Source organism: Trichosurus vulpecula, chromosome 1 (genome assembly GCF_011100635.1).
Source record: "Trichosurus vulpecula isolate mTriVul1 chromosome 1, mTriVul1.pri, whole genome shotgun sequence".
NCBI lineage: Eukaryota > Metazoa > Chordata > Mammalia > Diprotodontia > Phalangeridae > Trichosurus > Trichosurus vulpecula.
In genome coordinates this window covers 33,235,286-33,249,506 of record NC_050573.1, presented here as the reverse complement: position 1 = coordinate 33,249,506, position 14,221 = coordinate 33,235,286, and the positions used below count along the sequence as shown (strand labels likewise).

At 45.8% G+C, this 14,221-nt stretch overlaps 1 protein-coding gene across 1 annotated transcript in view; it reads right to left on the bottom strand.

Moving 5' to 3' along the window:
- Positions 1-14,221, bottom strand: part of HECTD4 (HECT domain E3 ubiquitin protein ligase 4) — a 194,700-nt gene that overhangs the window by 27,203 nt on the left and 153,276 nt on the right. Inside the window, exons 48-58 of the mRNA XM_036741289.1 lie at positions 13,968-14,047; positions 12,745-12,908; positions 11,970-12,207; positions 11,304-11,440; positions 10,634-10,760; positions 7,892-8,029; positions 7,229-7,365; positions 4,553-4,713; positions 2,397-2,578; positions 1,025-1,230; positions 602-732 (exon numbers count right to left, since the gene is read on the bottom strand). Coding sequence (XP_036597184.1) covers positions 602-732; positions 1,025-1,230; positions 2,397-2,578; positions 4,553-4,713; positions 7,229-7,365; positions 7,892-8,029; positions 10,634-10,760; positions 11,304-11,440; positions 11,970-12,207; positions 12,745-12,908; positions 13,968-14,047 — 1,701 coding nt within the window. The remainder of the gene's footprint in view (positions 1-601; positions 733-1,024; positions 1,231-2,396; positions 2,579-4,552; positions 4,714-7,228; positions 7,366-7,891; positions 8,030-10,633; positions 10,761-11,303; positions 11,441-11,969; positions 12,208-12,744; positions 12,909-13,967; positions 14,048-14,221) is intronic.

The following is a 14,221-nucleotide window of genomic DNA, read 5'->3' as shown; positions in this document are numbered from 1 at the left end:
GCTGTCATTATTATTATTAATGACCTTTTCTTTGTCAGAAAGAAATGTTTCCCAAATTAAATACCCTGGATTTATCAACTGGAAAAAGACTAACCAAGTTCCGGTATATGAACATAATGGAATATTCCTGAGATGTGAGAGACAATGAATACGACGAATGGAGAGTAGCAGAGAAGGCTCCTGTGAATTGGTGCATAGTGAACAAAGAGGACCAGGTGAACGAGGCACTCCAAAAGCAGAAAACAAACCACAACCACCCCAAAAGCAACTAAGGATTGAGGCCAAGAGTCATGAAAGCGCGAGGGCCAGACTGGAGGAGGTGCCTGGACCCACTTCTCGGCTGAGGCAGGAAACTGAGGGAGTGGCTGCAGCACAGAATGTCAAGACCACCTCTGTTTGGGGTCTCTTGCCGAACTGCTTTTTTCTTTCTTTGTCATAACGGATGGCTCTCTGGGCCATCCAGGGAGTGACCACCTGGGAAATGGAAGGGATGTGGAAACAGCAGGTGTACCAGAGACAACTGGTACGTTTCTTTGCTAGCTTCATCAGGCTCTGTCCCCCGTCCCTCTCCACGGCCTTCTACCTGACTAAGGACACTTACTCTTTGCGGAAGCCAGACTGACTTTCTTTACAGGACACCACAACGAAGGCGGCCCCAGGGAAGTTAACATCCATATTGACTTTGGACTCGGAAACTGGGAATTCTTCTGAGGGAAACTGTTCCGGGGCTGTCTGCAGAGAGACATTTAATCATGAAAACCACAGGCTGCCAAAAGAAACGGGAGCATGTCACCCTTTCATGCTAGGCTTAAAAACGAGAGGATAAGAAATCTCTCGGCAGCAGGTGGGGTAGGACAAGAGGGCATTACGGAAACAGGGAATTAAGGGAACAAGATACAAAGGCACCTGGAGAAGAGTAAAGGAAGTCGATTAAGAATAAAATGAGCACAATTTTTAGCAAATCAATGTCTTCTATTTTAAAACTGTGACCACACTAAAGTTATATCAAAGATTCTTTTTTTACCTGCAGGAAAGAACAGATTTGTCTTGTTAGTTCCAAAAGGCTCTCTTCTCCTTGCTGAAGTGTCCGTGTGATGGCGACATTGAGCCAATCTCTGACCGTCTGCGAGTTGCCTTGGTAGAAGAGGTCTGCCGCAGAACAGTTCTGGGCATGGATGCAGTGTTGCAGAGACTGGGCCAAAAGGACAGCGCTGGAGCTGATGGTGCCATCTGCAAAAAGGAAATCAAACGGAGCCTGAATGCAGAGCCCAGGGCAGTGCGTGCAGCCGCAGGACCCTCATTTACTCATTTGGGAGGCTGAATCTGAAAGCACGCCCAAACCAAAAACACTTGGAAGGTACCAAGAGGCTTGGCTTCCCTCCCCCAACCAGAGGATTCTGAGAGGAGTTCAGAAGATCTACAAGCACAACTTAATGCCTCAAAGACCAGGGGCAGGGAAAGGTCAAGGAAACCTCAGCCCTCGAGAATCCCAAACGAGGCCTGGTGCCACTGGGGACATCGCACATGCATATGTAGTGGACGTCGTTACTGTGGGGAGGGGGATGGAGGAGGCAACTACCCCGGGTGCGGCCCCGAATGAAGCGTGGACTTGCGCATCCAGCCGACCAAAGGTTCTATTGAGTGTGACTCCCTCCCCAGCACCTCCTCCAACCTCCTCCCAGATCCTCTTCCAAGTTTCTGGTAAAGCAGGGGCAGGGATCAGAAGGCAGATTGCACAGGTCAGGTTGGGTAGCTGGGGGGGGAAAGGAAGGAGAGAGGGATGGTTGCAGTTCTTGGATTTTGCCCTGGGGCTGGGGAGCAGAATCAAGCAGCATTTGCCAGGACAGCCAAAAATATTTTGTCTCAGCCCTATCTTGGAAGGTCTTTAATCCAAGCACCCAAGCAGGAATCATGGCATTTCCCCCCGCAAAAAGGATGTGTGGATGGCCTCCCTAAATGCAGCTCTACCTGAAGTCACAGAGTGAAAAGGGTCTGCCTCAAATGAGGTCTTCACAGTGAAAATGTTTTACTCTCTGACTCTCATAATATTAAAGAGTCATCATTTGGGTAAGTGACACTTCCTAGTCTCTCTCCGAGTCACAAGAACTCACCTGGCACCTAACAATGGTGGAAGTTTAAAGAGTTAGGGCCAACTTCACATGAATAAAGAACAGTATTCTGGAAAGATTAATTCTTCAGGACAGTCTCTCCACATGAGCCTCCCAATCCATGCTCAAACTTTGCTCCTCATCTCAAAGAGAGCAAGAAGGACAGGCATAGCAACACCCTGTGACCTGGGATGAGTCTGGAGAGGCATTTGTTCACCAGGGTGCAGCAGTAGGCCTACTGCATGTGACAGTAACTGAGGAGACTGTACAAGCAAAGTGGTGTTTTACCAGGAAGGGGTGGAGCAAGAAGCTGACTGGACAGGAGCTGCAGATGTTCCAGGGTGATGTCCCGAATGGCAGGGATGTGAAACAGACGAGTAAACAGGTGAGGCAGTTTTGGGGCAAAGATGTTGAGGAGGGCCATGCGACAGTAAAGCCGGGCCAGGGAGGCCTCGCATCTCAGCAGCTCCCTGGAAAGAAGAAACATGGGATGTGGGGGGAGGGAAGTCTCCTGCTCCCCTCCTCGACCCCAGATCCTAAGGACTACCGTTTCTCCCAAACCACCCTGATGACGTAGTGTTGCTATGACTGCCATTTTATTTCTCACTCTGGCCAAAGAATAGTAGGCCCATCAGAGTGTGCCCTGTGCCTGGGGCTGGCTGCTCTCTGCACTTCCTAGGGAGCTTGGTCAGAGCTAACTGCAAAAACAAAGGGCCCAAGTGGGGCCCAAAGGGCCCCAGATTTCAATTCCTCAGGACACTGGTTTTAATGCCATCAAAGGAAGCAGAGAGCAGGGGCTTCGGAAAATCACTCATTAATGCCCAACTAGGGTCTTGTCCGGATTGTGTCTCCCTCTCCAAAATACTTACTACCTTGCCAGCACCTAAGCTTTTAGCTAGACTGTACCTGGGCTTTATTTATTAACCACCCACAAGGAGGGAACCTTTTAGAGATGAAAACTACACAAAAAAATCTTTTAGAGGCACTTTTAAAATGAGAACAAGTTTTCATGTCTCCAAAAGTCCCTCTGGAGGCCACGGAGAGTCAGGTCATTATTTACTGATATTTTTTGAGTGGCCCAAATTAAATTTACTACAAGAACACTTGGACTCTGTTAGGGACTGGCAGCCATGAAAACACCACACAGACTTTGGTCTTTGGATGGTACCGACTACTGATATACAACAACTGCAGAAACCCAATCAAAGCAGACTTAGAAGACTTGTTAGGAAGACAGGTTAAACAACGGATGCGTTTCCCTTCCCTCTGCATACGGTTGTTTGTAAATGTAAATGTATCACGAATGGAGGAAAGCAGCACAAACATACGAGGTCTTTAATCAAAATGCCTCCCACCTTGAAATCCTTTCATCCCCAGTTTCAAAGAACTGAAATTGTTAAGCACAGAGCCACAAGACAAACAAGGGAATCTTCATCTTTCAGTAATTTTCTTTTCCTGGTTTAAGTTTCATCTAACAAATGGAATATTTCCTGCCTAGGAAAGGAGCTCCAGAAGCCTCTTTCGGTGATAAATTCCTTCATGTTTATTTGAAAAGAAAAGCCCTCTTTGGAAAGCCTAGAAACATACACCCTTATCACTGGCCAGGCTTTCAATGGCACTGGCCAATGGATAGTATTCAGTCATTGAGTACATTTGTACTGGACACGTCATGTTCCTCTGCTGCTGAAAGCATGTTATTGACAACAGTAACAACGCCCTACATTTGGATGCTACCTCAAAGTGTCTGAATCTCTTTCAGACTGGTGGCCTATTTGCCTATTAATAACCAGATGTTTTCTCTCATGGTGGATATCTGTCAATAATAAACCCCAAAGATCTACTAGTAGAAAAGCTTTTAGCACCTTGTGAAGGAACATGTTGAGATTCAGAGATTTATCTGGAGGATATTTTTCTATTAAACCTAATAAACAGTTATGAATCTAGCACACAATGAAATGCTGCCATTAGTAACAAGACAAATGGCACAAAAAGCCACCCATTTGGCTGGGTGTGCTCCTAGGTTACCATGCCCCTCGTGCTGAGTCAGACCTCCCCTCCTAACTCTTCTGTATCCCCCCAAGGTGCCTGGCACAGTGTGGGCACACAGCAGGTGTTCAGTAAGCACTTAATTGATTTAGGAACTAAAAGGCATCGAGAGGAGAACCTGCCAGGAGGGTTAGTCCTGTATAGACCTTCTATCAGGGGTGGGGAACTGGTGGGCTCAAGGACACATGTAGCCCTCTAGATCCCTAGGTGCGGCCTTTTGACTGAGTCCAAGTTTTACAGAACACGTCCTTTTATTCAAGGGATTTGTTCTGTGAAGTTTGGATTCAGTAAAAGGGCTGCACTTGAGGACCCAGAGGGCCATATGTGGCCTTGAGGCCACAGGTTCCCTAACCCTGTGACCTAGGCAGAAAGTTCTGATTAAAGGGATTTTTAGTTACCTGTGAATCTGAATGTTGGTGTTGTCCAATGTAACGAGGCCATTGGTCGCAGTCCTGCGGTAGCCAGCAGGAGGCCTCTCTAACATGTCAATAGGATACCAGTACCGCACCAACACTCCTTCACTGCGCAGGTAAGTTTCCACCTGCACCAGTTCATTTACCTACAACAATAAGAAGAAAGTTTGTTGGTATTTTTCCCTGAATATTGATTTTATTTGCAAAGTCTGAAAACATGCACATTTATTCTCCCCTCCAGGTTTTCCAATCTTCTTCCATGCAGCAACCAATTTTAGATAAAATATGGTTGAAACACTAGTTGTAAATATTCAAAACAGAAATGGAAAAAAGCATAATGATTAGAGCAAATTTAAATATGTGTTGGTTATATACAATGAACAGAACCAGTCAGGCAATGGAGGTAAATTTCAGTTGTTAAGATGTGTCTTCACAAACTATATTGAACTTTTTAAAAAGTGCCAATTATGTGTTATTGCTTACAGATGGAATCAATCCATAGGCATTTATCAAGTGCCAACTACATGCCGAGCACCAAGAATACAAAAACAAATGAAAGTCCCTCCCCTTGAGAAGTTGTGTTACATCAAGGGAGACAATATGTAAGCAAAGAAGTTGCATACAAGAGAGACACCAGATGGACACGATCATTTTGTCGGGGAGACCCAATAGCTGGGGGATCAGGAAAGGTTTCACAGAGTTGGTAGAATCTGAAGGAAACCAGTGACTCTGAGAAGCACAGGGAAGGAAGAGGCAGCACAGTCCAGGTATAAGGTGGGCCAGAGATGGCCAAGAGGACATTATAGGTGAAAACAGCCAGGAGGCCAGCTGGGCTCGAGGAGGATAAAAGCAGGAGAGCTGGCCTAGAGCCAGGTGGTAGCAGGCTCTAAATGTCCCTCTGTTCACCAGAGAGAACTGGGAGCCAGTAGAGTTTACTGATTTACAATAAGGTCAAGTTACATGTTTCTAACATTGCTGATGCTCACAAAACTGGGTACCTGTCTGATGACTCATCTCTATTTTGTGGTCATTAAGGCATAGAATGAAATCATACAGATGTATTTGGGTTCAAATGCCAGGGAATAAAATGATAAATAAAACTATACTTAGAAAATCAATATAACACAGTGTAGTAGCAATTTAGATGTGAAGATCTTTCCCACTCGTTAATAGGCCATGTGACTTACTTACGTCACAGGGAGAGACAGGGGGGAAGGGGAAGGGAGGTAGAGGGAGAAGGAGAAAGAGGAAGAGAGGGAGAGGAAGAGAGAGGGGGAGAGGGAGAGAGAGCAGTTATGGCTGCTAATGGCCGCCCTCATGATAGTTATAACTGAACAGGCTGACTTCGCTGTACTGTGAGTTTGTTTTGCGGAAGACCCCAGCAGGGAGTCAGAGAGGTTTTGGGATGGTGAAGTTCCAGGTTGTTATATTGTGTGTGGAATGTTTTACTGCTCTGATAGATTGGGATAAATGGCTTGTGGGATATGGCTCTCTGTTGTCTGAATAAATGGTTTACTTCTACTTTCTATGTGGAGAGTCTTGTACACTTTGCGATACAGAACTATATAGACATTTGGACAATTATCATCTACATTGGAAGCCAAGTCACTCAAGAAATAATGATAAATTATTGCTTCTCATACAATGTTATTTTCATGATTTTCTACTTATAAATGATTTCTGTTTGTCATGAATTTCCCCTGCTAGGAAAACATGTTAGTACATATATTAGTCACCAGTATCTGAAGTTTGAGTTACATTGGATCAGAATGATTTAAAGTTGCAAGATGAAATTATGAGCTGGCCTAATTCTGTTTAAGATGGAGTTCATCACTGCCAGTCCTGACATTCTACCCGAAAGATATACGGTAAACTCGACAGGTCTGAGAGCTAACCTCTTACAAGTTACTAAGTCCATTAAGCAGCCTGGCTCGCTCAGCAGAGCCTGAAGGCCAGTCTGGAGTTTCTTCTTAAGATCTTTATCTGAATACTTATCTCAGAGCTCATGGAACTTTAGAACAGGAGCGGTCCTCAAAGATCATTTACTCCAACCCCATCATTTTACCAAACATAAAACTGAGATCTGGGAATGTGGAGAGACTTGCAATAGGCCCTAAGGCTTGTCGGAGGGGGGGAGTCTAAAGCAGAGCCTGGTCTTAGGGATCCTGTTCCAGGGTCCTTCCCATCACATTGCACTGACTTCTCCAATGGTGAGGCAGTGTGCCATAAAGAAGGGCCTTCTCTTAGTTATACTTTACAGCTTTCTCAGAATCTAGGCATAAAACACAAAACTCTGAGCATGGCAGGCACTTGATAAATGCTGTTAGTTTGTTTCGTTGATTTTGAAACAATTTACCTCTCATCTACCTCAGTTATGAAATGACATAATCACCCACCTGTAATGGGTGATGGGGAAGTTTAAGGAGAAGATGAGTATGTGTCTTTTCAATAACTGGTTTGTTTGGACTGACCTCTGGCTGTGGCCTTCACAGCCAGGGCAGACAACCGTGCGCCTCTTCTCCCTCCTCTGCCGTGGCCCAGGCACCAGAGCAGGTCAGGGGCCACCACAGGCTCTGAAGGCTGCCACCCACTCAGTGATGTGAGAAAAGAGACAGACAGCCTCAAGCATGGCAAAGGCATGTTTGAAAGTCTTTTACTTACTGAGTCCACATCCAGAACAACTCCATGGAGGCCAAATGTTTTCAGCATCCCCCGGATGGCAAATTTGGGGAGTGAGGTCCCCACGGCACTGCTGGCCATGTTGTTACTGTCTGGAGAGCGTGTGACTACAGTGAGACCTGAGGGCCAAGGGAGGGAGAGATTCATTCAAGAGCCTGGATCCCTGTGATCCAACATCATCTCTCAGCCTGATCCAGGATGGGAAGAGGAGTATGGGCAGCCCTGAACGTGCCCTCAGAGAGCAGACCACAGAGCAAAGAGCTCACCTCAGGTGATGGGGCTCAAACTGACATATGCTGGCTAGAAGAGACTTTGGCAACTTCCCCTCCTTGCCTCTGCCCATCCTCCTAAGGTGATTCCTCTACTTCTGCAATTTTCTGTCTGTGTTTCTTGTGCAGCTGAGAGAAGGAGCAGTATCCCAAGGATGCCTGTCCTTAGTATAGGTCTTCAGAGTTGGCTGGGGGCTTGAGCAGAGGCACCCAGGAAGAGTGGATGTAAGAGAAGCCTGGAGCCTGACTGCTGCTCCCCTGAGCAATCCCACCCCTGGCCCTACGCTCTGTTTCTCAAGCTCATGGTTTACAAAAAAGTCCATTCTCAATTCCAAGTTTCTAGCAAAGCAAGAAGGAAAAAGAAAAAAAAAGAAACCTTTGCGAACTTTATCAATTGTGAATTTATTTGCTTCATCTTTGATGTCTTCAATTGTGGGAAGATAAAGATCTCTGGGGATGCCACCATTCTCCTCATAGAGAAATTCTACAGTCTGCCGGGCAATATCCACCATGCCTGAAAGAAAAAGATGCCTTTTGGTGAAGCCCTGTTGCCGGCCCCTGCTCATCCCCTTCACTACCCCTGGCTGGTCAGCCTCTTCAGGGCTGCATGCACATCTATTTGCCATGAAGAGAGGGCACATCTCCCTTCACAGACTGAGCCTGGGAGTTGGGCCTCAAGATGAAGCTAATGAAGGCCATATTGCACTTCTTCAGGAGAAACAGGCAGGCTAGCTTCCATGTGGACAATATGGAGAGAGGTGGGTGTGAGGGTGGTGGTATGTGTGACATGCATTCATCATATCTGCCTAATGACGCTGGGTTGTTTTCCATGATGCTTAAGAAAATGTTTGACAGGATTTGCTTTTAAATAAAGGCCATCTCTACCACTCCTCATTTACCACTCTGCTCATTAACTGTCCATACAATAATTAGCAAGGGTAGCAATTTGCCATGCACCATTCCAAAGGAAGCTGTAATTAAAGAAGGATGCTTAAAGAGAGAAGTCAGTGCCAAATAAAACAAGAGGAGAGCATGGGCTCAGAATCATCCCCTCCCCTCCCCTTTAGTTTCAAGGATTCTAGAAAATATCTCACACCATTTTTCAAAGGACTCTCAAAAAATCATGCCTAACACGTAACATGTGGGAAACCCTGCATATGTGCACTAAGCCAGAAAACAGGCAACCATGAGGACGAGCTTTATTTCCCTTGCTGGGATCAGGAGGAGTCTCTAAAGCCTAGTTCTCTCTCAAAGAAAATGCCTCCTGACCAACCTGAGAAATCCCTATCAGTAAATTCCTTCCTTCATTCCTCCATGCTACAGAACAATCACTAGGAATGTGTGCACCTTTACAAAAAAAGGGAAGCATCCAGGGACCGTTCAGCCAGCCTGAATCACACGGGTCCCAGAGAATGGTCCTTAGTTCTGCTGGTCCCTCCCCACAAGCCTCGGGCCAAACAGCCTGCGAGCCCTGTGAGCCCACTGACACAATGCTCCCACAAATGATCAGAGGGTTCTGGGGCCCCACTACCTCCTCACTTCATCCACTACTTGACCTGACAACCTCCTGATGCTGAGAATGAATGATTCGGCCTAATGGATTCAAGGCAGGAGACCATGAACTACATCGCATGTTGGATCATTTTCAAGCCTCCTTAGCTCAGGGCATTGGCCCCATTGTTGCCTCAAGCAGAAGCCTCAGGGCAGATAAGGAAACAGTGTGGCATGACAGAAAGAGGGCTGGATTTGGAGTCTGAGGAAATGGATTCCAATTCAGGCCCTGCCATTTACCAGCTATGTTTTCTTGGGCAAGTCACGGCAGTTCTCTGGCCCTCATGTGTAACGTGGATAGGTTAGACCAGATGGCTTTTAAGGTCCCTTCTAAGTCCAGATCTATGATTCAATGAACTGTATTGGGATAAGTGGTTAAAAAACAGCCTGGAAATCAGAGGGAAAGGGGAACCATGGTCTAAGACAACACAATAGGCTTTCTGATCCTGGCAGAGGGAGAAACTTTGTGTGATAATAATGGTCTTTTCTATCTCTATTTCCTATAATGTTTTAGGGATCAAAAGATTATATATTATAGATTATTATATAAATGTTGTATTTATGAAAGATTATAAAGATTATACATTGCTCTAAAACTGTGCTTAGCCCCTCCTAATAAGAGTCAAGGTCCTTGAGGACAGAGGCTATTTTGTTTCTGTCTTGGCAGCCCTGGTGTCCAGCATAGTGCCCAGCCCTTAAAAAGCATTTAATACATGCCTGTTCAATGGTCTGTTGAAGTCTTTCATTTATAATAATGATCAGCATTTGAAAACACTGGGTAACAGCAAAGAAGCCATCAATGTTAAGGCATGCCCAGCTACTGCCATTGCTATCCCTAGGAGTGGCAGCAAAGTTAAGTGGATTATTCCTGAAATCCAGGTGGAGAACAGAGTTGCTGAGTATGTGAGTGCCATTCATGGATATGGTGCTGGAACTTGGGTGAATTTGCATTAAGTGGAAATGCAAGGCTTCCAGAAGGCTGTAACTCTTCAGCCAACATGGAAGAGGAAGAAGGGTAACGATTCCCAGATTAAATCCTGGCACCTCTTGCTGGGACCTGAAGTCTAGTTTTTATCCCTATAAAAAAAAGTCCCAGTACTACTTGTAAAAGGGCATTTCTTCTCCTCTAAAGCAGATGTTTACCAAGAAGAGGAAACATAAGAAGAGAAAGGGAAGGGACTAAAAATAGGAATAAGCTGTCTGCAGCAATTTCAGGGCCCAGAACACTGAACATTCACTGTTAATGTACCATTTAAGGGCAAAACTTGCACTATTCTTGGGCTAGAAAAATCTCTCTTATCTTATGAAGTGCCTGAAAAGAAAAACCAATTTTATAACCCTCCAGGCCTTGTACATTGAGCTACATCCTTCTAAAACATGGCTTTGTAGAGACCAGCAAATGAGAAGCAGACACTGAGAACAAAAGCTGCCTCAGGTGAAGAATGCAAAGTTGGGAGGAGCAAGCCGAGGCCTCTCCCCACTTCTCTGAAGGGAAGTTCATGTCTCTGCATTTCCCCTTCCCGAACTACCCCAAAAGAAAACAAAGCAAATAAAGGGACCACCAGACCTAGTTGCAGAGCTCCCTTAATCTGGTCCAGGCCTGACTTTCGCTCAGCTTCATTACGGAAGCGTCTTCTAATGGTAGGAAAAACTTTGGTTTCCCAGGCTTTCACAAGCAGGGCATAGTGGTCCTCCTGGAAAGAGAAGGTAGACAGACAATGAGAGGATGAGCGAGGGTCAGTGGGCAGGTTGCAGTTTCCAGTCCTTACTTCTTTACTGACTTAACCATTCTTCATCCACAACACATCTTCCCCACTGCCAGGCCATCAGATGTGGGCATGAAATTTGCAGGCTACCAGTGGAGAATACAGTCCTCACTTGCTGGGGGAGGGAACAGCTGGATTAAGGATAGTTTCCCCATTTGCTTCAGAAAGCCCAACTTTATTGAATCCATGCCAAAATACATCCTTTTTTTGGACACCCTGGATCTGTACAGGCAAAAGAGCCTTCTGCCTTGAGCAAGCCAGAATCTTGCGACCGCTTTGTAATTTGTTTTTTAAATCAATAAATCAGAGATGCTTTTCAAAGTCAGATTATATGACTTAAAACCCTTCTGCCTCCAGTCCTGGCTTGGCTGCTGTCTCCTGTTTTCCATCATCCACGTAACTCCTTCCCAAGTTTCCCAGTCATTCTGGTCACGCCCTTCCTGCCCTCTCCCTGTGGCTGATCACCCTTACCTGAGGGATGTCGTCGTCATCATCGTCATCACTCTCGTCATCTGCAATGGGAGGTGGGTGGGGGTCTGGGCCTGAGGTGATGAAGTTTTCATAGCTAAGCTCCACTTTGTAGTGACAAGAGCTGTCACTGTCATATTCTGTAACAGAGGACAATGAAACTAGACATTTTGTGTATGAGGAAACAGGAAAGCCCTTAACAGATGGCACCCTGAAAAAACTGGCAACAACATCATCCATTCACCTGAGGGAAAGGGCTCTGAAACTCTGAGGAACTTCAAGCGAATAGTTAAGTGAATAAAGTACCACCTATAATTATACTGAATCCCAAGAGTTTTTCAGGGCAAAATTAATTCAACAGAAAGCAATTTGGATAATTCTTCAAGATGAAAAAGAGAATGAGCTTTGTAATGAGGCATCTAAGTCAGCTTCCTCATCTGTAAAAGGAGGGAGTCAGACTAGCTGACAACTGGGGTCGGGTTTAGAGGTAGGATCCTAAGTTAGTTAATTGCTCTGTACCTCAGTTTCCTCATTTACAAAATGAAGGAGCTGGACTAGCTGTGTTCTAAAGACTCTTCCAGCTCCTGATCTTATGACACTATAATCCTAAATGAAAATTTTGATCATGTTGGTATGGGAGAATTCCATGAAACACCCATGGCCATTTACGTTGCTGAGCTGTGGCCACAGCAGCGATGCGACAGGGAGGTCCGTGCGTTCCTGGATCAGAAGCTATGCTGGTGCCAGCATCATTGTCACTGTCAGAAGCCATGGCAAAAGGAAGAGCTTCAAAGTTGGCGCTGATCTCCTCGGCCAGGTCAATACACAGGTCAGCAGCGTTCCGATGGGCTTGCCCTTCGGCGTAGGCAAACTGGCGAGACCCAAAATTAGCCCGGATCTTGGTGTTCTGAAAAGATCATGCAGGGAAGATGAGAAGCTGCTGCTTGACTTTACTCTCTGGGAGGGCCTGAAACATTCTAGTGCAGACATACAGCTTCAGAGGCCTGCATCAGTTACTTCACAAAGTGTTGCTCATCCCTTCCTCTTTCCACCCTTCCCTTTCTTCCTTCCTTCTCTCCCTCCCTCATTTCTTCCCTCTCTTCCTTTCTTCCCTTTCCTCCTTCTCTTCCTTCCCTCCTTCCTTCTTCCCTCTTCCTTCCTTCTCCTCCTCCTTCTTCCTTCCTTCCCTCCTTCCTTCCTCCCTCTCTTCCTTCCTTCTTTCCTTCTTTCCCTCCTTCCCCACAAAAGTATGACGTGCTGAGCACAGGACCCTTTGCTATCAAAGCCTACAGGGACAATGAAAAGCATCAAGTCCTTCCCTAACCAGATTAATTCTGCATTTCCTTTTCATTGGGAGCTGTCATTGAGTTCTTTATATTGGATTTCTACATTGCTGATAGGAGTTAAATCCCCAATCCCTTTCTTTCTAAATGAAAGAACCTGCCTTTTTCTGGATGTGAACCACAGGCCACATGCCTCCTGAAACGTCTTCCAGACACGGGGGCAGGCGCTGCCCACAGTATGTGAAATAGACCCGGCCCTTGGGGGGCTGTCCTGGAGGGGGTGGGGTGCCCTCAGTCCTTTCCCAACCGATTCCTGCCCCATCTCCTACAGAACAGAGGAAGGAGAACATCAGAGTCATTTGTATGGTCATGGTCAGCCACTATTAAGTTCATTTCTGATTTGCAATTAGTTTGTCCCATGTTATGAAGGTGAAACTGGCTAGCTCTTTGACTGCACAACCAACAGAAGTGGCTGTACAGGGTGCACATGTAGGCTGTCTTTGCATTTAGGTTACTTAAAGGAAAACAAATAGAGGAGATTATAATTCACTCCAAGGTCCCAGTGTTGGCTCTCTTTGCTAAAAATGCTTGCCTGCCCCCCAGAAAATGTGTCTGATGTCCATATTCACTATGTCCAGGACCTGAGATTCTGTTGGCAACTACAGATACTGTAACTTAGCACGTCAGTCTTAGGGAATTACCTGAGGCTCAGAGAATTTAACTAAATTGTTCCTGGCCACAGGGCTAATCCCAAATGTCAGTAGTAGAATCTGAATCCAAGTCTGCCTGATTCCCAGTTCAGCCCTCTATCTACTCTGCCACAATGTCTTGTGTTAGCTCCCTTACTTAACAAATATTTATTAAATGTCTCTGTGCCAGGCATGGAAGACACAGACATAAAATGAAAACCATCTCTGGCCTTCAAATGTTTAGTAAATATGAAATATGGGCAAAGTAATTTCAGAGGGGCTGGGGCAGCAGCACCAACTAAAGGAAATTAGGAAGGGGATCATACTGCAACAGCACTGCCAGGGGTAGGGGGGAAGAGGGGGCGAGGAGGCTCTGAGGGGAGAACAGAGAGTGGGACAGAGGCCTGGGGACAGGAAGTGGGATGGGGGGTGTGTGTCTGTTTGACATCATTTATGACGGCAGACAAGAGGCAAAACCTCAGAATTTTCTACGAGGACCCAGAGTTAAAAATAAAGATGACTCATAAATGACCAATCTCTGGTTCCTAAAAAAGATATTGAGGCTGTGCCCCCAAATAATTCAATGCCCGAGTCACGGATGTTCTGTTCACTCAATTAAACCACCTGGAAGATAACCAGGGAGGCAAGGGAAAGGAGAGTTGGCTTTTTCTGAGAGTTGTAGTCAGCCCACCTACCAGGGGAGAGGGTCACGTCCAGCCGCACGCTCTTCCACTGTAAGAGGCTGGAACCATTGTAGTGCACAGCACGGCCATTGCTAGCAGTGAAAACAAAACCAAGGCAAAGAACATTAAACCTAGTTTAAAAAAAAAGTCATCTCTGCTGAAATGAAAGGAATAGGTTGACTGTGATACGGCTTTGAGAAGGAATGTTTTCTTAAGTTAAAGCCAGGAGGGCTGCTGGTGGAGGGATGGTTTTTAAAATAACAAAA